Genomic DNA, 24,027 nt, shown 5'->3' with positions numbered 1-24,027 from the left:
AATGTTTTGGATGTGCATTCTGTTATCCTTTACCCTGAAGGAACTGCAGTGTTGAGAAACAAATAATTGATATCACTTTACATGGTCTTTAAATATATGTTAAATATATGGTCCTTTGCTAGTTCACGGTTCACTCTATCGCAGATTTTTATTTGGGTCCATAACTCGAACATTGCGGGGTTCATCACGGATTGTACTTCGATATTTCATGAGCTTTTTAGAGATCACCATAAAATTCTTTATTTATGCTGCTATCATTGTCATTTTTGTGATATTTGAGTAGATAAAAACAGCTCTTTCTTTCATTCAACACTATCTATACAAATATACTACATGTTTCAACATTCTACGGTGAGGCAATGCATGTGTCTCATTCCTCCATCCCAAAAATGCTGTTCATTGCAGGAGAAGTAGAAAATACAAGTTAACTGAAGGGAATTAACTTAATTTACACTCGCAAGAACTCAAGGTGACAGACAGTATTAGAATTTCTATAAAGACTTAGGCCAACTACTTTACTGTATTTTAATGTTGGTATATTGGCACTAGATGAAAAGGTATTTTTCTTTAAGTGGCACTTGGTGTAAACTTTTTGACAACCACCGAATTAACACGTGACACATATAGAGCACATTTTAAAGCTGGGCTGTACTATTGTGAGCCTAATTAATTGTCAAGTGGGTGTATGTGCTGCGTGTGCGGGGAGTGGGAGGAGGCACACAATCACAAGCCTTTTCCACGGCGAAGTGAGACGAGACTGTGAAAGGGCAGAGCTGAGCTGTCGAGGTTGAGGTGGCTCCAGTCGCGCTCCCGTACAGGCGGGGACGTGACGCCACGCGTGATAAAGAACGCCTTCAGTTAAGTGCTGGGATGGACGTGGAAGGTGGCGTGCTGGGTGGGCGCACGAGGAGAACAGGGGGCTGCTGTGATGGCGATGGTGTCACCTCTGGGCGCGCTTCCATGTGTTTCGTGGCACGGGGATACTGGCGGAGAAGAAGTGGCACGAGGGCGACGGAATTGACAACACAATGATGAGGAGCGGGAGACCGGACCCACGAGGGACTTGTGTAGGTGCCGCCATGGACAAGAAGCAGGAAATGCCCATGTCGAAGGAGGACAAGCGTAAAGAGAAGAAGGCGAAATCCGTCAAGCTTTTCCGGAAGAAATCGCTCAAGTCCGTGGGGAGTTTTATGAACAGAATTATCAAAACTCTGGGTACTTTCACCCACTTTGCTGACACGCAGGACGTGGAGGACGACGATGGAGGCTTTGGGAATGGCGCACCTTGCACCCTCAGTGCCAGCTCAGGGATCGTCAAAGAGGATGTGCAGGTGCCTCCGCCTCGGCTGGCCAAGAACCCTCCTCTTGGCAGGGACAAGATACTGTACCACTACGGGGACAAAATGCCAGGCGTGTTGGGCTTGAAAAACCACGGAAACACGTGCTTCATGAACGCCGTGGTCCAGTGTCTGAGCAATACCGACTTGCTGGCCGAGTACTTGGGACTGGAGAGGTACAAGTTGGACCTGAGTGACCCCGCAGTCAACGAGACTGTGAGGAGCGGGGAGATGCGCTTTGCTAACGGAGAGGTCACGGAGCACTTGGCCTCACTTGTTCGAGCTTTGTGGACTTTGGAATACACCCCACAGCTGTCTGTGGACTTCAAGGTATAGTACAGCACTGAGCACTCACCCAGACCAGACCCTCACATAACTTGTGCAGAACAGTGATTCCCAACCAGGGTGCCATGTGGCAGCAAAAGTGAAATATCATCTTATGTGGCATAAAAAAAAGATCAACTTTCGGTGTGAAAAGGAAACTTCAAATCTCTCAATCATCTACTACTTCAAACAATAAAGAGCACAAATAGAAATGTACAATATTTTTCTGGTTAGTTACGATAGTGTTATTAGAATTGTGGCATATGCTCTGTTAAAGTGTTGCTGCTTCAGCTGTGCAATCGCAATGTAAATAGTTAAGAAGTTTATGTGTATCCACCTTTTGTGACCTTTGTTTGGTAGTGTGCTGGGAGATGCTTTTTTCAAATGTAGAGTATGTGCCTTGGCTCAATAACACAATTGCCGTTTTTATTTTACATTAAAAAAAAAAAACTCAAGTCACCGCAAACAAATGTCACAAAAAGTGGACACAACAGTTAATTGCCATCCAGTGGTAGAATTTTGATAGATATTACAATCAATGACAGTTTAACTTTTCTGCCTGTCATTGTATGTTAGCATAGATAGATGAACAATTATACATTATTTGCTGTACTTAAATCATATTCAGACCAATTAAGCTACACTGAACAATTGCTTGCGGCACACCTTAAGACGTTTCACTGCAAACTCGTGCCACAGCATTGGTTGAACTTGATAGTCACTAGTCACTGATAAAGAGACGTAACGTGTGGTTAATACTCAGTGGTAAAAGTACTCACTTTCTGTTCTTTTAGTACTCGTACAGATAGCTGTGTAAAAAGGCTCTTGTATAGTTAGTAATGGAACTTATTTTACGTAAAAGTAAAATCAGGAAGTAAAAAGAAAAATCCCAAACTCTCCAATGTACTCAAGCACGAAACTTTTTTTAAACTGTGAATTATACCCAATACTCCTTTTGTGACACAATGGGTGTAAAAAACAAAAAAAATTCTATACACAAAATACTTTCCCTCATTTGTTAACTTTAATACTACGCATACTAAAAAGAACAAATAACTAAACAGCTTTGCTGAAAGCTAAATTCTGACAGTATAATCAGGACTGAAGTGACAACACCCGCATGAGCAAAACAAAAAGTGCTAACTTTTCAAATGATAATAAGTGAATAAATACACTGTTACTAACCTATATGATTTTTTTAAGATTTGTTTGTTTGTGTTTTCAGAATAGTCTGCAGGGAATTTTTGAACGCCAGAAGCTGTATGTTTTTATGCTGGCACCAGATATCTCATTGGCCATGAATCATTCTTGCAGTTTGAAAAAAATCGATTGAATAACACGATGGATGAGTAATATCTTGCTCTTCCGAATCCCTTGGTAATGTCCTCCATGCTACTCACGATTTTTCCCTTCTACCTTTTAAGACCCCAAGATCTCAATTAATCCATCATTCAATCCATAACAGTTTTTAACTTTTTTTTATGATGGAATAAACAGTAAAAACAAAAGAATGACATAAATATCAACACCATACACTGAAGAAGCAAAACAATGGATCAGATTTTCACCACTGTAAACACAAAGTCAGCTAAAAACTTTTTGCAGAACAATACACGCAGTGTTTTGCGAACCACTGAACACACTTTTATACATTACACAGAAGTATGTCATAATGTAATTTCCTTGCAATTCCAAAGCACTGACTGACAATTCACCACATGCATGAGCCAGTTGATTAAACACACGCACATTAGCTCTTTCAACACACGATTGCTTTATTGTAGACAAACCGATCAGTTTTGAACACTAGAAAAATACAGCGGGTGAGTTCACCTGCTTTCAACCAAAATAGAAGAAGTTGGAGGAAGAAAAGTGAGAGTGAGAATGTCCTCAGAGAAGAAGAGGAGAGAGAATTTGTCAAATAAAATTCATGCAACTCTGTTATGATGATTTAATCAACCGTGAATTGATGCTGAGGGAGGCCTGCCAACAAGACAATGGGTTAAAAAAAGAAAAAAGAAAAAGAAATCCAACAACGATATTGCCTACGAGGTTGATGAAATTTGCTGGTCAGATCAAACTAAGCCAAGGGTATGCAACCCTGGTCCTAGAGAGCTGCAGTCTTGCGTGTTTTAGATGTCTCCCTCCTCCAACACAGGTGATTCAAATGAATAGCTCATCAGCAAGCTTTTGGAGAAGCCTGATAACAATCCTCACCTATGTTATAGGAGGAAAACATCTAAAACACACAGGACAAGGGTTGCTTACCCCTGAACGTGGCAATTTATTTAATTATTATTATTATTATTTTAACTTTACAGTAAATTTAACCTGTACCGATAGTACTTTGTTGTGATTAGGGGTGTGAATTGCCTAGTACCTGACGATTCGATTCGTATCACGATTCATAGGTCACGATTCGATTCGATACCAACTAATCCCGATGCGAATCTATTATTGCGATTAATTTTTTTAACTCAAATTTAGAAAATACTAATCAGTAAACTTGTACATGTACATTGTGAGATTTGCATGAAAATGTAGTTATTTATCTGAAAATTCAGGCTTATACCTGAGCCACTGCATTTAACAAACAGGTTGCAGTCTGTTTCATGTTTGAACAAAACTGAAATAAAATATTAAGGCTTATTGTTCCATTGATATAACATTCTTCCATGCTTAAAGTGTAAATCCTAACCCTAAGTAAGACGTTTTGTTAAATATTGCTGTTTAAAAATCGATTCAGCCGCATATCGAATCGATTCAAGAATTGAGCGCTGTAATATTGCGACATATTTCCGATTTGATTTTTCTAACACCCCTAGTGTAAACCTTATGACACGTGTGTATGTCATATGATAACGTAAAATGGTTTATATAAATGTGTTTAGAGTTTTGACAAGAGTGATTCATGTTGCACAGTATGTGAAATGTTCTGCATCTCCTGTGCATGGTTATGCTAATTGCATGTAGTGTTTTTAAATCTGAGCCCTGTTTTCTATTTCGTGCTTAAGCAATCGCAAACAATCAAGATTGCAACCACAATTGACTTGCCTTTCTTCTGTTTAGTGACATCATTTTCATGACATGCTGTCTGTCATCATCAAGTTGTAAGAAGGAATAAGCATTTTTTATTTTTTTTTAAATAATCTAAGATTTACAAAGTATATAGACTGCAGGAGTAAAAGCAAAAAATCATCAGAAAAAGAAATACTCAAAAAGTAGTATATATACTTGAAAAATGTACTTACTTAATTACAATCGTATACCCACTATTAATAGTAAAAACTGTATCTCATTTCAAAGCAAAATGTTTGGGAAATATTATAGTCAATTTGATAAGGGGAGTATTAGAACATTTTCAAAGTTTTTTTTTTACAATCCCAGAAATTCAATTTTTTCACCCAGCTCTATATTGGTGTTCCGCACATGGTTAATTATTAGACTTTGAGGTAACTTTTGCACCATTTATTCTGCAGGGCTGAAAATGTATTACAATAACACATGAAGGTTAAGAATCATGGTTACAATTTAAGGCAGTACTCGTGCGGGTATCACCCCTACAAGTTCCACATTGATGTCACCCACCCCCTCATTATGTGTTCAGACAAATATATAAGGATATTCCTTTATTCGCTTGTGGAAAATATATTTTTAAAAGGTTTTGGCAGGTCTGTGTGAAAGCAGTTGTTTTGACATTGTTGTAATCTGCCAGACAGGGAAAAAAAACATTGTTTTATTTGGTCATTGTGTACACCCTTAAGGGACCAACATAAGTATAGATTGTACCTTGAGGGACAGAAATCGATTGTTATTGACCCTCTATTCCTAACAGGGTGCTTCATTTTTGTCATAAATTCCGACTTACTCATAGCACACAAAATCGCTAACTGCATGACCTCGGTGTTCTGTCAGCTGATAAGAAGGCTTCTGTTTAGTGTCACTGGAGCCCACAGGGGTCATCAGGTGCTCCATTCAAGTGTTTTTTCCCCAACATAGCATCTCGGCGTTGTACTAATGATAGTGTGCAAAGAAATATATCAAATGCAGGTATGCTTAGGACAGAGTTGACTCATGATGATCAGGTGCTGTGACAGTCCTATGAGGAGATCCTCAGGCTCTTCTATACACTGGCCATGCTTAACATGGAGGGGGGTTGGGGGTGTACGTTATCTGCCTGCAGCTCTTTGTGCTGGATTTCTTTGAGCGGAGGCAAGAAGCAGATAATATGAAAGAATGAACAAAGAAACTACAATAGATCTATTCTTGGAAATGCTAATTACTCTGTTGGAAATGATACATATGCGCATGTATGCTTACTGGAACACGCTAGCCCTTATTGATTCCCATGACTTTCCTCACTCTTGACTATATTGGAGTGGGGAAGGTAAAGCTATTATAAAGCATGTCTGAGAGGTAAGTGTTGTCCTTTTTGCAGCATGTTACATAGACAGACAGTTGACGGTCATTGATTGATTGACTCCCACATAATTCTGTCGGTCGGTCTGTCAAAAAAGAAAAACTTACCTCTCCATTGTCAGCTGCAATTATCCCTGCTCAAAAAAGTTCCCAATATTGCATTTTCACAACATCTCAATCACAGAATTGAAAACAATATTCAAAGAGAAATGTCAAATTTATACGCGATGACAAACCAACACACACAGTAGGAAGTCGAGAGTTCATGCAGCCAAGCCCTTCTGAAATTGCCTGTTAAGTAATAACAAAGCAGCTTGCCAGGAGGTATTATAAAATAACCAGAGAGCTTTACGATTGGTTCGAGGTAAACATAGCCCATGGCTTCAGAAACACCTGAAAGAACAATGGGAGTCAGTGCAAGCTTTCTAAAGACAGATCTTTTTAAGGGGCACTGAAAAATAGGTACGACAAGAAAAAATGCTCAGAGGTATTTATTAGGGGTGGGAATCTTTGAATTTTCTTTTTGATTCAAAATGATTTGATTGACAATGATTTTCGCTTCAATCTATAGATGTGCAAGGAATCGTAATAATCTACTCCAGTCTGACTCGCTAATGCTAATTAGCGCGCTACTCGCGGCACTTTTATCACTCAAAAGAACGGCTCCACACTGCAAAAAAACAACTTTTATTGGAATAATTTGATTGTGACTTCTTCCTTCTACTCTCAAATGTAGCTACAACTTAACAGTGTATTAGACCGCGTTGAACCACACTGCCCCTCAGTGGCCAAACCGGGTACAACATGAACAGTGCTCCAAATAAAGGCACACACAGACAAAGGCAAGACATATAAAATCGTTTTGGGGACATTTAAAATCGATTCTGAATTGTACTAAATGAGAGTCGCGATTCTTATGAGAATCAATTTTTTGGCCCACCCCTAGTATTTATACATTAATAATCATAACATAACAGTTGCTTTGATTTGTAAAACACAACAATGAAAGTTGTAATTTTTGGTCCCCTTGAACCTAGTTATGGGACTGCTGAGCGTAGCAAGCAAGCAAGCAGCACATATTTTTGCGTCATACTGCTTATGCCGTTCATCAGCGCTACAATGCAAATGTAAATGTGTTCCCATTTGTTGAAAAGAAAAAGTTCTTCTAAGAAAGTTGAATGAAATGAAATAGGTCATTTGGCTGCGCGTCTCGGTCAGGAGAAGAAAAAAAAACACAACAGAAAAGTCCTGCTGAATGCTTGGAGCTGTGCCACATTCCGCTACCACCTGGTTTGTGGGCTAATGCAACTGAGGGGAGCTATTCATTTTGTTTGCTAATGTAGTAGTTATCTAGTTTCTTGTGATTTAATGGTGTCCGAATTTCAGTGGTGGAGTTTCTTCTGCCTGTTGTGGCAGCAGAAGTGGGCTTTTGATGTGGACAATTCTTGTGTGTTTTCTGAATCCCCCCTGGCATGACGCATGTTTGCGCAGAGGGGCCTGGACAGGGACAAAGCCTGAAAGTCAAACAGTTACTCCACACACAGTTTATCAGTTTCCATAACATGAGATGCCTAAGAAAGCAGAAAGTGCAGGTAAACAGGCAAGCTGGAAGAACATGAATGTTGTTTCGGCACACAAAGGTTGAACAGTTGACGCTTACAGTCAAACATGCAAAGTCCAACACCCCAAATGTGGTACAATTTGCAGTTCAACCTAAATCTGGAAAAAGAATGTTGTAAAAGTCAAACAAAAATTGAAATTAAAACATAAATAAACTAACACAAGCAATACAATTACAATACAATTCAGGGATATTATTGAATTCTGTAAATTCAACTTTATATTGATTTTATCAACAGATGCATGCTTACATAAATACATTACTCAGCAAGTCAAAAAATCTTTTACAATCATCAAACAATCAGTTGTCTGAACATGGCATTCTGGTTGACATTGTCCATCCATCTATCCATCCATCATTTACCGCTTATCCGAGGTCGGGTCGCGGGGGCAGCAGCTTTAGCAGGGAAGCCCAGATTTTCCCCAGCCACTTCAACCAGCTCATCCGACGGGACCCCAAGGCGTTCCCAGGCCAACCGAGAGACATAGTCTCCCCAGCGTGCCCTGGGTCGTCTCCGGGGCCTCACGCCGGTGGGACAGGCCCGGAACACCTCTCCAGGGAGGCGTCCAGGAGGCATGCTAAACAGATGCCTGAACCACCTCAACTGGTTCCTCGCAACGCGGAGGAGTAGCGGCTCGACACAGAGTCCCTCCCGGATGACCGAGCTTCTCACCCTATCTCTAAGGGAGAGCCCGGCTACCCTGCGGAGGAAACTCATTTCGGCCACGATTTTGTTCTTTCGATCACGACCCACAGCTCGTGACCATAGGTGAGGGCAGGATGTAGATCGACCGGTAAATCGAGAGCTTTGCCTTTCGGTTCAGCTCCTTCTTCACTACAACGGACCGATACAGCGTCTGCATCACTGCAGACGCTGCACCGATGCGCCTGTCGATCTCCCGCTCCAACCTACCCTCACTCGTGAACAAGACCCCAAGATACTTGAACTCCTCCACTTGGGGCAGGATCTCTGATTTGGAGGTGCTGATTTTCATCCCAACCGCTTCACACTCGGCCGCGAACCGCTCCAGTGAGAGTTGGAGATCACGGCTTGAAGAAGCCAACAGCACCACATCATCTGCAAAAAGCAAACAAATTCTGTCCATAAAAGTTATGAACAGAATCTGTGACAAAGGGCAACCTTGGCGGAGTCCAACCCTCATTGGAAACAAATTCGACTCGGCGGCAATGCGGACCAAACTCTGACATCGGTCGTACAGGGACCGAACAGCCCGTATCAGGGGGCTCGTTACCCCGTACTCCCGAAGCACCCCCCACAGGACTCGGCGAGGGATACGGTTAAATGCCTTCTCCAAGTCCACAAAGCACATGTGGACTGGTTGGCATTGTGCTTGTGGAATATGAATTAAGCAGCATATTATCCCTCTCTGGGGGCAGCCTTTTGCCACTTCCTGTCAACTGAAAATAACATCACAGTGCCTAAAAAGGCTCAGGGGACGAGTCCAATGACCAATCCCAGCTCACCTGTTTTCTGGGTTTGGTCATGTGACATTTGCAAGCATGGTCTGTCAGGAAAAATAACACAAATGAAAAAGCTGTGAGAATTTCTGTAGAGGTAGTTTATGATGACTGTTTTGTTTCGTTTTAAATGCCACTTGTATGAGAGATTTCCATGCTTGTCTTAACCCACAAATGTTACTAAGCAATCATAAGAGAAGTGGAGCGGTTGGTTGTTATATGTTGCTGTTACTCTAGCTTTTGCCATGATTATTAATTTGTACCAACATATACAAGACTTTTGCTCCATCCCTAGTATATAATAAAATACATCATACATTGTTGTTATAACATCAACATATACTTTACGTAAACCAAGGCTCAAAATATATATTTTTTTCTATGCGGAGAAGTTTTGCCAATTAAAGGTTTCATTTGAGCAGCACCTTTTAACTTTTAACTTGGAGGAGCATTTTCTTTTTACAGGTTAATCCCAGGAAACTGAAGCAAGGGTTTCATTAATCAGTAAAAACTGAATGAATGAACAGATGTTTTTCTTTTTTCTAGAATTAATAGTTTCTGTTTCTTAAATCTGCACTGTGAATAGCAGCAAACTTTATTTTGTCGAAATTGATAAAAAAAAAAGTCCTTTAAAAAGTCCTGTATTTATTCGATGTTGCTACAAAATAATTTCAAGTACCCAAAAAGTTTTTCCATTTAACTTTAAATAATTTAAGCCTTTAATTTTTTTCTGTTAAACTGATTTAAAGTGAAACAACACTGAATCTCTCTCTCTCTCTCTCTCTCTCTCTCTCTCTCTCTCTCTCTATCTCTCTCTCTCTCTCTCTCTCTCAAAAAAAAAGACACAACAAAAAATGAATTACAATATGACAAAATGTGTGTGTTTGTTGAGCGAGAATTTCGGTGTTGTTTCACTTTAAATTAGAACAGGAAAAAAAAAAGTTGAAGGCTTAAATTATTTAAAGTTAAATGGAAAAACTATCTTTAAATTATTTTGTAGCTACATATACATCGAATATATAAATGACTTAAAGGACCTTTTAAAAATCAATTTCGACAACAAAATAAAGTTTGCTGCTATACACAATGTGAATTTAAGAAACAAAAACTATTGATTCTAGAAAAAAGAAAAACAATTGTTCATTCAACAGAAGAAACCGAATCAGATCCTCAAAGCTGAGGTACTTAACAATACTATATCTATTAATAATTAAATTATGAAGACTGTTCACTGTTCAGATAACAATAAAAGCAGTGTACAATATTTTATTTACTGTGTATTTTTCTCATTAGAACAGTCTGAACTAGACAACATACCGTATATTTCAAGTTTCTATCTCAGGGAATAACCACATTTATAGTTTGCATCTTTTGATTTGGTTTATGAAAGAATTTCTGCGATAAAGTAAGAAGCTATACTAATGCAGAGTTGCCAAACTAAAAATAACTACTATACTGCTGTTACAGTAAAGCTAAAACAGTAGCTCTTGTATCCTTTTCTAAAAAATTGACAGTAAGTTGGTATCCAATTATTTGGATCGGAATTAGGATGCACTCGCTTACTGTACATTATGATGTTCTGCACCTCAGCATGACGATAATTTCCTTAACTGGACCTCTTTAACTTAATTGAGGACCCCTGCGTTAATCCAGTACACATTCACCTTAACTACTAGTCTTTTACACAACCAAGATTACATTACGGAGACAATTGGCACCTTTCGGAAGGCGGGTGGTAATTACTGTTATTTCTGTGCTGTAATGACAAGCTGTGTAACAGCTACTTTTTACGGCCTGCCCATAGATCTCACAGTTCATATATCATCGTCTGTGAATTATCCTTGTGTTTAAAGATGATTTATAGCAAACTCAGGAAAAAAAATGTAATTAAAAGGTATATATTTCATTTGCATTTCAAGATGTTGTTGGGTCCATCTATCTTTTTATTTGTATTCCATACAGGATCAGTCTCATATAAGGATATAAGATTCCTCTTAATCTTTAAATTTGGGGTAAATAAAGCTTTCACTTTCACTTTCACTTTCACTTTATGGACAGGACCAAAGGCGAACATTTATCACCTGGCCGAGACACCGCCCGCTCTTTCAGGGCTATTTTATTGTTCTCATTTCCCTGAACAAGAGGAACGTTTTTAGTAACGTGGCCAGGCCTACTGTATTTAGTCTATAATGCTATGGTGTCATTTGAGCTGTATGAGGCACATCACATGCAATATATGATGGGATTAGGAAGCAAAGATTACAGTCTGTTGCCCCCTCTTCTGTAATCTCTCATCTGTGCTTGTTTCCCGATCCTGCCAACCACAATTCAAACTTTTAATTCCTCTTTAATTGAGTTTAGAGCTGGGGCCGTTGACATCTAGACTTACATTAACACTGTACAGTGCAAGAGCTATACGTAGAAGTAAGCCCCCACCATCACAGGAGGTTATGTTCCAGAGATCCCGCCGCCATTTAAAATGGTCTTTATTAACTTATTCACTCCCAGCCATTTTCACTGAAGCAACCCCCTTCGCTCCCGGCTGTTTTACTGGATTTTGACAGATTTTGCGAGGCCCACAGAATATTGTGTTCTAGCGCTATAAAAACATGGAACCTACCAAAACATGATGAGAGTCTCTTCTTTCATTAGGATTTTTTTTTATCTGTTTCTGTTTTGCAGCAATTAGCATTAGAATATAGCTAAGTGTCATCATTATTCACAAATCTGTTTAAAACACTGAGGAAAGAGTTTTTTGCAACATGGTCCTGGTTGATCTCTTCTACTCTGCTGCCACCTCCTGGCCGTTTTTGTAATAACTACAATTGCTTCAAGCGTTCTCTTCACTTCAAAGGCTGCATCAAAGCCTTCTGTATGCTCTATCATAAAAAACATATAAATATGTCTTTGGGACCATTATAATATTTGAAATAGAAAATATTTCTACTTTTTGGGAGCAAATGAGTTAGGCATACGTTTAAAACAATACAAAACACATAATTGGGCTCTATCAAAAGCAATGGAAATCATATTGAAAAAATATTGTACAAACAGTATAAAAAATAGTGTAATAACACTTTCAAAAAATCTGTGATATACCGGGAATGAGAATTGTGATACACATTAGTGGGGGTGTACTGCATTTTACAGGTATATTAAAATCTAAAATGTCCATTTTAATTGGAGCAGATGTAATTCTGTTAATCTTTCGGTAACTCAGTAGTGAGTGGCTTGAATTTAGGGTGAAGTTCTTTGAGCTGTCTGATCTTTGTAGACCGGGACACAAGTTTTGTTGGAACTGATTATCAATCACAATCAAGCAATTGTGACACAATTACTTACACTACTGTTAATTCCGTCTCAGTTGGTTTAAGCCGTGGCATGGCACATTTAGTATGCTACAATCGGCATCGACATCATCGGATGTGCCGTGGGAAATGATCAAATTTCATTTCATTTGTCCCAAAATTAGCTTTTTAAAATAAAGTATCTTTGTTTATCTATCTGTGCCAGTGGCGTATGGCTTTGTTTTGTTTGTTTTATTATTTTTTTCCTTTCGGACACATTATTACAGGTTACATTGATCACATCATATCATTTGCAACATTGACATCCGAAAGAAGGGCTGACGGGTGACGCCATGGCTTATTAGTAACCCGTCCCCATCGATTCTTACTATACGCATCAGTCATATACATTGATTATGAAGGTCATTGATTCATATAGTTATAAATCCCGGACTTAAGTCTGCACACTCCTCGCTCAGTTCATCTTGAGTAACGTCCGTGTATAAATTGCAGCTAGTACCAATCATTTGGAATTGGTAAATCGGTTCCCGGACGTCAACCAACAGGACCACCCAACCAGGCGAGCAGCCAAGGCGAGCGCATGCTTGTTCTCCAGTAACGTCTTCACTGACCTTGGATCAGCTTTCACACATGTGGCTTCCAAAAGAGTATGTCTGCTTGCATTCTGCCCATTGCGTCCCCAGCAATGGTGACCGACAGAACAATAAAACGCTTGTTAGGGTACAACTGCTCCAGGCAGAATTATTCTGCGCTGAACAACACACTGGTATTAAGAAAAACAAAAAAAAACAATTCAGAATATTCAGAAGGAGATTCTCCCTTCCTGTTACAATGAACACCCACTAAAAAAGGGCCAGAGACCTGCAACTCTGTGAGTATTTGACACTCCCCCACTGTAAACGCCTGTAAGTGCCACAAGAGAACAGCTAATGACTGCCTTTGCTGAAATGAAGCTCCTCAACTCACTTCAAATTGTTTCTTTGGCGCTAAGATTCCCCCATAGGCCTAGCCAGAGCACACAAATACTGCAAAAATTGCAATTAGGCCAATTTGTCAATGCTGAACCGAGAGTTTTCAGGGGTACCTATTACCCATTGTTGAACTACGGTACTACCACTATGGACACTGACAGGCTATAACATTATGAGCACTTGCACAGTGTAATGATTCCCAACACAAAAGCTAAATCAAAACAGGGCAAAATGGCCAAGCGTTTAAGATCGTCGTTAAAGTACCACTGATTGTCACACCCACCTAAGTGGGGCAAAATTCGCTCTCCGCATTTGACCCATCCCCTGAGGGAGCGGTGAGCAGCAGCAAGGGTGTCAAGCAGGGTGGCAATAGGTCCCATTTTTTATAGTCTTTGGTATGACCCGGCCAGGGATTGAACCCACAACATCCTAGTCTCAGGGCGAACACTCCTACCACAAGGCCACTTAGCTGGTATAATATGCACTACATTATAGAGAGTGGTTGGTCTAATATTCTCATGTTTCGCAACGAGGCAACCAAATCAACAATATACCATCAACAATGTTACAGAAAGTGCTTTTGCTCACAATCAATTACTCAAACAAAATATGCCAATTGTGTTGTGAGAACGTTATTTTGTGATTTCTCTCTGCAGGCTATCGTGTCTAAGTATGGATCACAGTTCCGTGGTAATTCCCAACATGATGCCCTGGAGTTCCTTCTCTGGCTGCTGGATCGCGTCCATGAAGACATCAATTTGGCCTCACACAATAACAATAATACAACCAAAGCTTGTGATAAGGTGAGAATATTGCATGAGTATTGCCAGATTTTGATTCACAGCAATCAAAACACTAGTTGGTGAAAACATTGGAATCTGTAAATATAGAGTATTTGTCTGTCATGCCGTAGAGAGATTACCTTAAGGTTTCAAAATGTGGTCAGCAGCCGTTGCATGCATTATTTATAGAGTATAGCGGGATCGTTTGTTGCAATCAGCAGCATGCGGCATTACTGTCTGATTCCTTGACTGTGGACAAAGAGTACTAGAATGATGAATTGATGTTTGATTTTCTCTTCAGCATGTGTCCGCCTTGCGGTAAGTCTAAAGGCATGGTGCAATCTCTCACTCACTGAATGTAACCATAAACGGCTCTCCTCTGAATCTTTAAGGCACAACTTTGTATGTGTTATTAAAATCCTGTTTTTATTTTTGACATAGATATGCCTCTTTTTGTGGTTTTATCAGGGTGATAACCATTGTCATAATTTATGGTAGGAGCTACAGTTGCCGTTGGACAATGATTGGAAAATGGAGTCAATCTACCAGAACTCCGTCCTGAGGCGCTAAACTCACATGATTTATTCTGTTGTTTTCTCACTGTGGAATCGGGAGATATCTGCATCAGGATGTCTTCTCTCAAGGCTATGCTGTAGTTACTTAGATTTATGGTACGACCCACATGCAAACTCTTGCTTAGTCCGCTGAAGGGAGACAATAAACTTTCTCTCTATGGATGTGGTTGTCCAGACTTGGACATTTAGTTTGACATTTTACTTTCAGATTTAGTTTGAGATGAAAGTGCACAGTTAAGGAAGGATTATGATATTTGTTTGAGACTTTGAGTAAATATCTGTAAACATGTCTTAAAGTAACTTCTACTACCATTGCTGTTCCATCTTGATGTCATTGCCTGACAACATGGTTGGCCTCTCACAGCAAATTACACCCGTTACACATCATCCTCCTGACATCTTATAAGACTTAAGCATTCTGATATCTAATTCTTACCAGGCACAATTTTTTGACTGGAGTATACAGTATATCCTTTACTTTTGTGTTTGGTCTTATTTCGGTTTGGTTCTGTGTTTCCCTACATTTGACCAGTCTGCTTGTTGAAAGTAAAAAAAAATAGCAGTACAAGTAAGCAATGATTTATTTTTGACAGTACAGTATACCATATTAGCAAAATATGTGTGACACACCAATCATCGTAAAGCATTGCAAATTTTGCAATACACACCACTACAACAGTGCAAAATATAACATTAAATTATTACAGAAATGTACACTAGTCACAAAAAGTTAGGGATATTTGGCTTTCAGGTGAAACTTCAGGATGAGGCTAAAACGCATTGAAACCTTTACAGGTGAACTTAATTTGACCTTCTCTAAGCTTTTGAATGCACATGTCCAACTGGTAAATGTTTCAATACTTTTTGCACAAGTAGCTGTTCTCTTAACGAGGAGCTTAACGGCAAAATTCACAAACGACAATCATCAAGGAACGTCTGTTGGAGACTGCTGTACCTCAAATGGAATGGCCTGCACTTTCTCCAGACCTGAATCCTATCGAAAACCTGTGGGATCAGTTGAGTCGCCGTGTAGAGGCTGGAAACTCTGCACTCCAGAACCTCAATGGCCTGAGGGCTGCCCTTCAAGAAGAATGCCTCAGTCGACTTGTGAACAGCATGAGATGTCGTTGTCAAGCTGTAATTGATTTTTGTTGTGGTGTACCCACCATTGTTGTTAACTTTTTTTGAATTAGTTATTTGAGAAGATGAAATCGCCAGTGCATCCTTCTACTTAAATGTCCTACTTTCATGATATGATATGATATCACTGTAGCGTGAACTTTTTACATTTTCCATAAGTTTCGCCTGAAAGCCCAATATCCCAAACTTTTTGTGAGTAGTGTATGTGTCTGGTGAATGAATATGGCCAGTGGTGAGACATGGAAAGAAAACAAAAGCAGCAACAACAACTGAGCAGCTTCAGTGGCCAAACATCCACTGTTATTCACTTTTTGGGACCTACAGAAAGTATCCATAAAAGATTTGGAAACAGATAGATTGATAGACAGTATACTGTACTCTTTATTAATCTCATGAGGGAAATGAATGATTTCATGAACTCGGTTGTATTTTTCCTCTGCGCTGTGGCTTTCTTTTGTTTGTCTCGCCTTTCCGCACCGACTCAGTCCTGCCTTTGTGCAAAGTTATGTAGGTATTTGTAGTGGCTTTAATTTCCTTATTCCTGATAACAAATAGCGATGGAAGCATAAACGTCATAGAGCCGGTAACGAGCCAACAACGTAGGTGGGACACAAAGGCAGGCAAACAAGTGATTGGCACATCACGTAAGGTAGCGGTCGGGTATGCCTCTCAACGGAGAAAAACATTCACAACTAAAACAGGACATAAGCACATGAATCCAAAACATTGAACCAAAGGCAGACAAAAAAGAACAGTCCAGATGGAGCTGTGATAGCAATGCTGCATATGTAATAACCCTTGCTTTGCAGAGACGGTAGACCTCACTGTTCAAAGCAGAAAATCTCTTACGTTAGATGGTAGTTGTCTCTTATATTAGTCTGGGCGCTTTGCCATCATCAGTGTTGGCCTTTTGCAGATTCATGGATTTCATTTTTATGAGAAAGAAAACATGTGGTCAAATACTCCTCTTAGGGGAAAAATCATTTTGCGCTATAATGTCTCCCCATGAATCATAATCTCCTCCTTGTATTAACTTATCCTTCATCCCTGAGAAACTCTCACATACTGTACCTCACTAAGAATGTACAGTGATGTTGTGTTATGCAATGTGTTATCACTCCTGCACAAAGGAGCTTTGTGAGGGCCTCGGCGAGGCCAGGATGAGGGCAACACTTCAATAAGCGTCTCAGTCATGCTCGCTCATCTCGCTCAGTCAGGTGACGTGACGATGAGTTAATGTCTCCTCTAACAGCTTATTAAGCGTCATTTGTGGACTCTTAAAAATCGTAGCTGTTCCGCCTCAGTGTTGTATTCCTATGCGAGTCAAATGGGTTCGTAGTCAGACTGATTGCTTTCACCAGTCCACACACGTTTCCTCTGGCAGCCAGCAAATCAACAACTTCTAACGCTTCTGATTCATCCCCCTGTTGACCTATGTTAATTATTTCTAAGCATGTGCTGCTTTTACTACTTGGTACAGACAGCCATAGTCTAAAGTGTAAAGTGCCATCAGCCTTCCTGCAATGTAGTTCTAAGATGAACATGTAATGAAAGCTTACATGTCACAATCCTACGTAGTGCATATAAAAACAAACATAAACCACAGAGTGTCTTAACATTTTGTGTTGAGTCCCCATGGCTTTCACTCAGGCATTCACTTCCCTTGATTTCTTGATCGTTTATCACTCTGGAAACAGAGCAAGTGTGATGCGCTTTCGTTCACTCGCTCTTGCTTACTTTCTCTCTGAATGTGGCTCTTTGTAAGTTAGAGGAAGAAAGAGACACTTGTTGTGCAGACCTAGTTTGCAGAGAGAGGGAGAGAAAGCCGGGGCTGAGTTGAGTGCAAGAGTGTGGCAATGGAATGGGAGGCAGAACGGTAAGCAGTAGTGACAGTGGGAGAGATCAGGAACTAGCAAGAGGAATGACTACTTTGATTCTACGTGACATTTTTTTGTGTAAAACCTGTAGCATGTGGCAGTTTTCACATTAATAAATGCGCATGGCCGAGCAACAGCACTTATTTTGGTGTCAGAGAGGGTTTGTTGGTAAACTGCAGGGCCACAAATCAACAATCATGCTGTACGACACATCTCCCATGCATCATTTTTGCATTTTTGCCCATATATGGGCCAATGAGAACAAATTCTTATATGGTGACTACCTGCATATTAAGGGTGGGAATCTTTGAATGTCTCTCGATTCGATTCCAAATCGATTTTCGATTAAAAAAGATTTTTGCTTCAAAATGATTTGATTGACAATGATTTTTTTTTTTATAGATGTTCAAGGAATCGTAATGATCTACTCCAGTCGGACTCGCTAATGCTAATTAGTGCTCTACTCGTGGCACTTTTATCACTCAAAAGAACGGCTCCACGCTGCAAAAAAACAATTTTTATTGGAATAACTTGATCGTGACTTTTTCCTTCTACTCTCTAATGTGGCTACAACTTAAGTGTATCAGAACGTGTGAAACCACACTGCCCCTAAGTGGCCAAATCAGGTACAACATGAACAGCGCTCCCAATGAAGGCACACACAAACAGGGAAGACAGTATAAAATAACTTAAATAAAATTGATTTTGGGACATTTAAAATCGTTTCTGAATCGTACTGAATGAGAATCGCGATTCTTATGAGAATCGATTGTTTGGCACACCCCTACTGCATATGTTTGAATTTTGTCAGCAGGATGCATGTGTTATTAACTACGGAGCCCCTCTGGTGCCCAGGGTATTTTATTTTTATTACTAATCTGTACCCACAGTTTACTAATCTGTACCCTCAATTGAGTAATCTGTACCCACAGTTTAGCACATGGATAAAAAACAAGAAGAACAGGTATACAGTCAATTCTGCATAGAAACTTGGCAAGTTTACAACACGTTACAGCAACATGAGATAGCCCCCCCACCCAAAAAAAAATAATTCCATGTTGTTCTTAAGTGGGAAAAGAGTAAAAATAAGCACACAAAAAAATAAATTTTGCCCAGCAGAAAAAATGTGGGTCTGAAGGGGCTACATAAAGGTCAAGTCTTGTTGATACCATATAATAACTTACTAACTACGAGCCTTCCTTTGTCGTATTGCACATCTGTGTGTCAAAAGATACATTTTTGGGGGGGTAAATTATAAACCTTTTTCTCATGACTGAGCACCTGCGGATTCACTTATTTGCAGATTTTTTTTTCAATATATAATTTGTTGGGGGTTGAGGTTTTTTTGGGGGGGGTGGGAAGCAAACATTTGTTTCCATTGAAAATGTATATTGGAGTCTTATAAGTGTTTTTTAAAATAATTTTTGGAATTTCCAAAAAAATAAAATCCCAATGCATTTCATTCGGCATCAGCTATATTAATATGTTTCACTCTGACCATATCCATAGCAGGGTTCCCCGATATAATTTTAAGTTGTAAAATCACAATTCCCCAGTAGATGGCAGTACATTGTACTGCTCCATATACAAATGTGAGTAGGGCAAATGTATTGCTGATTTGGAATAACATGCAGGACAAACATACATAGTGGCGTACCTGAAGCTTATCATTTTGAGTGAGTGAGTTTTGTGAAAAAATGCACAAGATGAGTTCTTGCACTTAATGTGCAAAATGCGTAGCGCATGCAAAGACAATTTAAAAAATGTACATATTGAATTATAGGTGTTTATGTGACTTTGGCCAATCAGATGCAAACTTATATGTGCCTCGCCATCCAATAGGTGAACAGTATGTAGGGGCATTACTAACGCAAAATTATTTATATAAATTGTGAGTAGTTACAATTATTGATCTAGGAATACTTGAGCATTCTTATCTTTCCGCATAAAAAAAAAAAAGTTTCTTTATTCAACATCCAGATGCGTTGCATGTTGCATGCATGTTGTGTAGCCCTACTATGAAGATGGATGTATACTGAGGTTAGACGTGTATGGACTGACCCAGACATTGTACTGTATGAATGCAACCAACTTTGCTTCCTTTTACTTATTCTACCTGTGCATTGTCACAGCTGGTGCCTGGTGTGTGGTCAGTGGCACTCGCCACTGTAGTCAGGGCTGCATGCGAATGATTGTGAGATTTGTGTGTTACCGGTGTGCACATGTGTTTCCTCCTGCTGCTGGCTTTCTGCTGGCCCTGCCAACCTGAAATGGCTTCCTGTGGCTCGGAGCCACCCAGCTGGAAAAGCAGCTTGGTGGCAACGGTGTGAATATGACCACTCAGTGCACCTCTGACCCAGATTAATGTCAATTGTCTATGAGTCTGAGAGAGCTTGCATATGCCAAGGAACACTTTTGTGCATGAAATCTGCTGTGTAAACATGGAGGTGAAAACTGTCTTGCTTGAGGTTGTTCATTGTAGCAGACGCAAAATTGATGCTTCTGACAGCTCTCGTGCACTGCAGGGAGACTAAATGATTCTCAAAACGTTATGTTCATTATCCAACGTTGTCGAAATGTGCTTAAAGCAAATTGACAGCAGTTTGCTTATAAATTAACTCATACATGTCTTGACTTGGTTCACTGCTCTGCTCTGATGACAAAGTGTGGTAAAACAGCAAATAGACTTGTTTAACATTCATTAGTTGTTAACTTATAGGGATCCATAGGGTTGACAGAGCATGGACCGAAATATACACAATTGTGCATTAACTGTGATTACTACGGAATTTCGTGTCACTCATCCGAGCAGCAAACTTTTAAAGGAAATTTTAGCACAAAAACTGTATTTTTCTATTCACATTTTAATTTTTAAAAAAATAGACACAATGACATTATTATTAAAAAAATAAATAAATACAGGCTAAGCTAATACAAAAAACATCCACAGGAATACAGTATCTGCTTGAATTGTTTAGACAAGTAAGAATGCCAATAAAAACCCAATTCAGACAATGACAATCAACATGTAATCGATGAATGCATTTTTATAAAGTGGCCTGTGCAGCGCAGTCTGTATTCAAGAACTGAACTTCAAATTTGAAGCAAGTCTGAAAGCCAAGGCACATCTTCTTTGTCCAACAAGTCCTCCAACAATAACGTCATATTGGTCGTTTTACCATGCACCAAAATACGACTAATGCTGCATTCACACCAAAACCGAAAAGGCTTCCTTCGCTAGCGATTTTTTTTGAGCGATTGACGCTCATTCATGCATTTGCGCACACCGGAGAGGAGGAGGCGTGTCCCTTGGTGAACATAGAGCACTTTAGCGAGTCAACAAAAAGAGAGCACCGCCGACTACTTCCACTTCTTTCCTGGGACTATTCAGCCAGGGCACTATTTTATCCAGCAGGGCCTTTTTTGAGGTACGTGATAGCACTTCCGCTATTTTAGTGGCAAATCCGGCAGTCGGCAGTTGCGCTATATAGCTTTGGCATGGATGATAAACACTGCTGCTACCTCGGTAAATTTCAACGGCAAGTAAATACACTTACCAGCACTTGTATGCTACTTCCTTGCTCACCATTCGGTCCTGGCTGGCCGTGTTGTTGCACTCGGGGTGACAACAGACAGGACGCTGTGTGTGACGTACCTGGCGAACTGCTCAAAAAGTTCAATTTTTTTCAACATTGGCGAACATGCGAGTGTGCAGATTTTCGTCACGAATGTGCGGGTTTCGCTGCTCCAAACGCGTCGTCCGCGCCGCCCCACGCACTTTCGTTCCGGAAGTAAATTGACTACAATTCAAACGCGCCGCCCAAACGCCTTCCCCCGGTTTTGGTGTGAATGCAGCATAAGTGTTACATATTGTAGTTTAGCGACCTCTATCGGCCATGTTAAATAGCGCAAAAATCCAAAACCGAGACTCGAACCCGGGTCGTCTATCTTACTGAGCTAACAGTCCAGTGATGATCTTAGTGTTCTTTTTTAGTGTTGATATGTATGTCAATTTGCTGTCATGGACTAATGATTGGGGTTAGGATGAGGCTTTCAGTGAGGTTGTACAGTACACATTACGTTTTTCCATGGGACACTAATTGTTGAGATTAGGAAAGCAGAGTGAGATGGTAGACTGAAGACATGCAGTCAACACTAAAACAATCACTGGACAAATAGCTCAGTCAGATAAGCACTCGTCTTCCGACCAGACGAACCGGGTTCAAGTCTTAGTTTGGGATTTTTGCGCTGTTTAACATGGCAGATAGAGGTCGCTAAACTAAAATATGTAACACTTGGTCGTAATTTGGCACCTTTTCGACCTATGTGGTCATAATTATTGGAGGACTATCTCCATTTGTCCAATCAGTCAAATTTTATCACACCTGTACGATGTACAATGCGGCTAATCTTTAGTAAAGTATCCTATTTATTCATTCTTTAAGTTGCTCCGCATTATAAGTCACACCAGTCCAAAAATGTATCATGAAGAAGTAAGAACAATGTAAAGTTGTCATGATACCAACATTTTGTACCGGTTCCGGTACAAGCATTTATTTTGATTATTGGTGCGACGGATCACAAAAATCATGGTTCGGCTTGGATTACGGATTTGAGTCACGGATCGGATCGTTTTTTTTCAGAACAGCAAAAAAAAAAGAAAGATAAATAGTACTTTGTCTTTATTAATTTTGTAAAGCACTTTTCGCATTAAATAAAAAAAAAACTAACAGATCAATTCAGAATGTCAAATATAGCCTTTTAGGATTTAGGAACATAACATTTAAGTGCAATATGAGGCAGAAACATTCTTATTTTTACATGGTTCATGTGTAAAATAACAAGGTATTAATGGCTTAAAGTTGTGTTGCTATAATCTTAACAGCCAAGTTTGACATTTTGAGTTGGGCAAACGTATTTTATAAAATAAATGAAAACAAAGTTCTATTTATTTTTTGTGTTTTGTTTTTGTTGTTTTTATTATAATGAAAAGACCTCAAGGTGCAATTTAAGGCACTTCCCTTCCTTTAAATATGAAGAGTTAAATGTCAAAGTGGCCTTGGTCTAGAACAGTGGTGCCCAAGTCCGGTCCTCGAGAGCCCCTATCCAGCCTGTTTTCCATGTCTCCCTCCTTCAGCACAGCTGAATCTAATGATCAGCTCATAAGCAAGCTTTGCAGAAGCCTGATAACGATCATGAATCAGGGGTGTTAGTGGAAAGAAACATGGACAACAGGCTGGTTAGTGGCTCTCGGGGACCGAACTTGGGCACCGCTGGTCTAGAATATTAAAAGTATTCAAGTAAGCTGTCAAACTTACCAGCCGGCAGCCAGACCCTCGTTTGTCATGCTAACAGGAAAATGCTAGCCACTTACGCTGTGTCAGAATGCACTGTAAATGCGCACTTTGTTTTGTTTTTGTCAACCAATCCGCGGATCGGGTGTGATCCGAACCGTGGGGCCTGATTTGAACCGATCAATGATGATACGTTGCACTACTAATTTCGATACTTTTTGATACTTTTTCAAATCAAAAGACTACTGAGAAAAAAAATCATTAAATACTTTATTTTTCTTCAAATAATATATGACCCACTCTGGCAGAAGGGTCTGCATATTGGGGAGATCAGTCTTGCGGAAATCATGAAAATAGAACGTTTGTGCTCCTGCTTTCTCCACCAGTTGCGGTGTTGTTAATTTTTTTGCAGCCATCCTAAGCTTCGTGGCCTCCTTTTTCTCTTGCTCCGCACGTGTGTGTCTAGTCCACGCTGCTCTTGTTTGCTATAATGCTAACTCCTCAGGTTAGTAACAAGTCGCAGTAAGGTCACTGGGGTAGATGCCACGGACTTCCGACATCCGTAAGTCACACACCAACGCCACCAACATAGGCCGCGTCCCAACCCTGCGCCCCTCAACCGCGTGCACAACGCGCAGGGCGTCTCAGCTCTCTGAAATGCTTCGTGGAACTGAGACAGACACGCTACACACTCGCACCCATCGACTGGAACGCGTAACCGAAGGGCACAAGGGCGGAAGCGCAAGCAACGGGACGCAGCCCACACGTCGCAAACAGCAACCGCAAACAGCACCGGTGTGTGACACATAGAAGTCAGAAGTCCCGCCTCCTCCCGTGGCATATACCCACTTGGCAAGCAGTGGCGCTGGAAGTACCGGCACCATATAAATGCAGTATAGT

General features: G+C 40.1%; 1 protein-coding gene across 1 annotated transcript in view; it reads left to right on the top strand.

The window, feature by feature from the left end:
• The first annotated feature begins 755 nt into the window (after positions 1-755).
• usp43b (ubiquitin specific peptidase 43b) overlaps positions 756-24,027 on the top strand; it is a 79,604-nt gene continuing 56,332 nt past the window's right edge. The window contains exons 1-2 of the mRNA XM_077559044.1: positions 756-1,667; positions 14,116-14,262. Coding sequence (XP_077415170.1) covers positions 1,029-1,667; positions 14,116-14,262 — 786 coding nt within the window. The 5' untranslated portion in view covers positions 756-1,028. The remainder of the gene's footprint in view (positions 1,668-14,115; positions 14,263-24,027) is intronic.

This window comes from Vanacampus margaritifer, chromosome 2 (assembly GCF_051991255.1).
Source record: "Vanacampus margaritifer isolate UIUO_Vmar chromosome 2, RoL_Vmar_1.0, whole genome shotgun sequence".
Classification (NCBI taxonomy): Eukaryota; Metazoa; Chordata; class Actinopteri; order Syngnathiformes; family Syngnathidae; genus Vanacampus; species Vanacampus margaritifer.
This window is presented reverse-complemented; position numbering and strand designations above follow the sequence as displayed.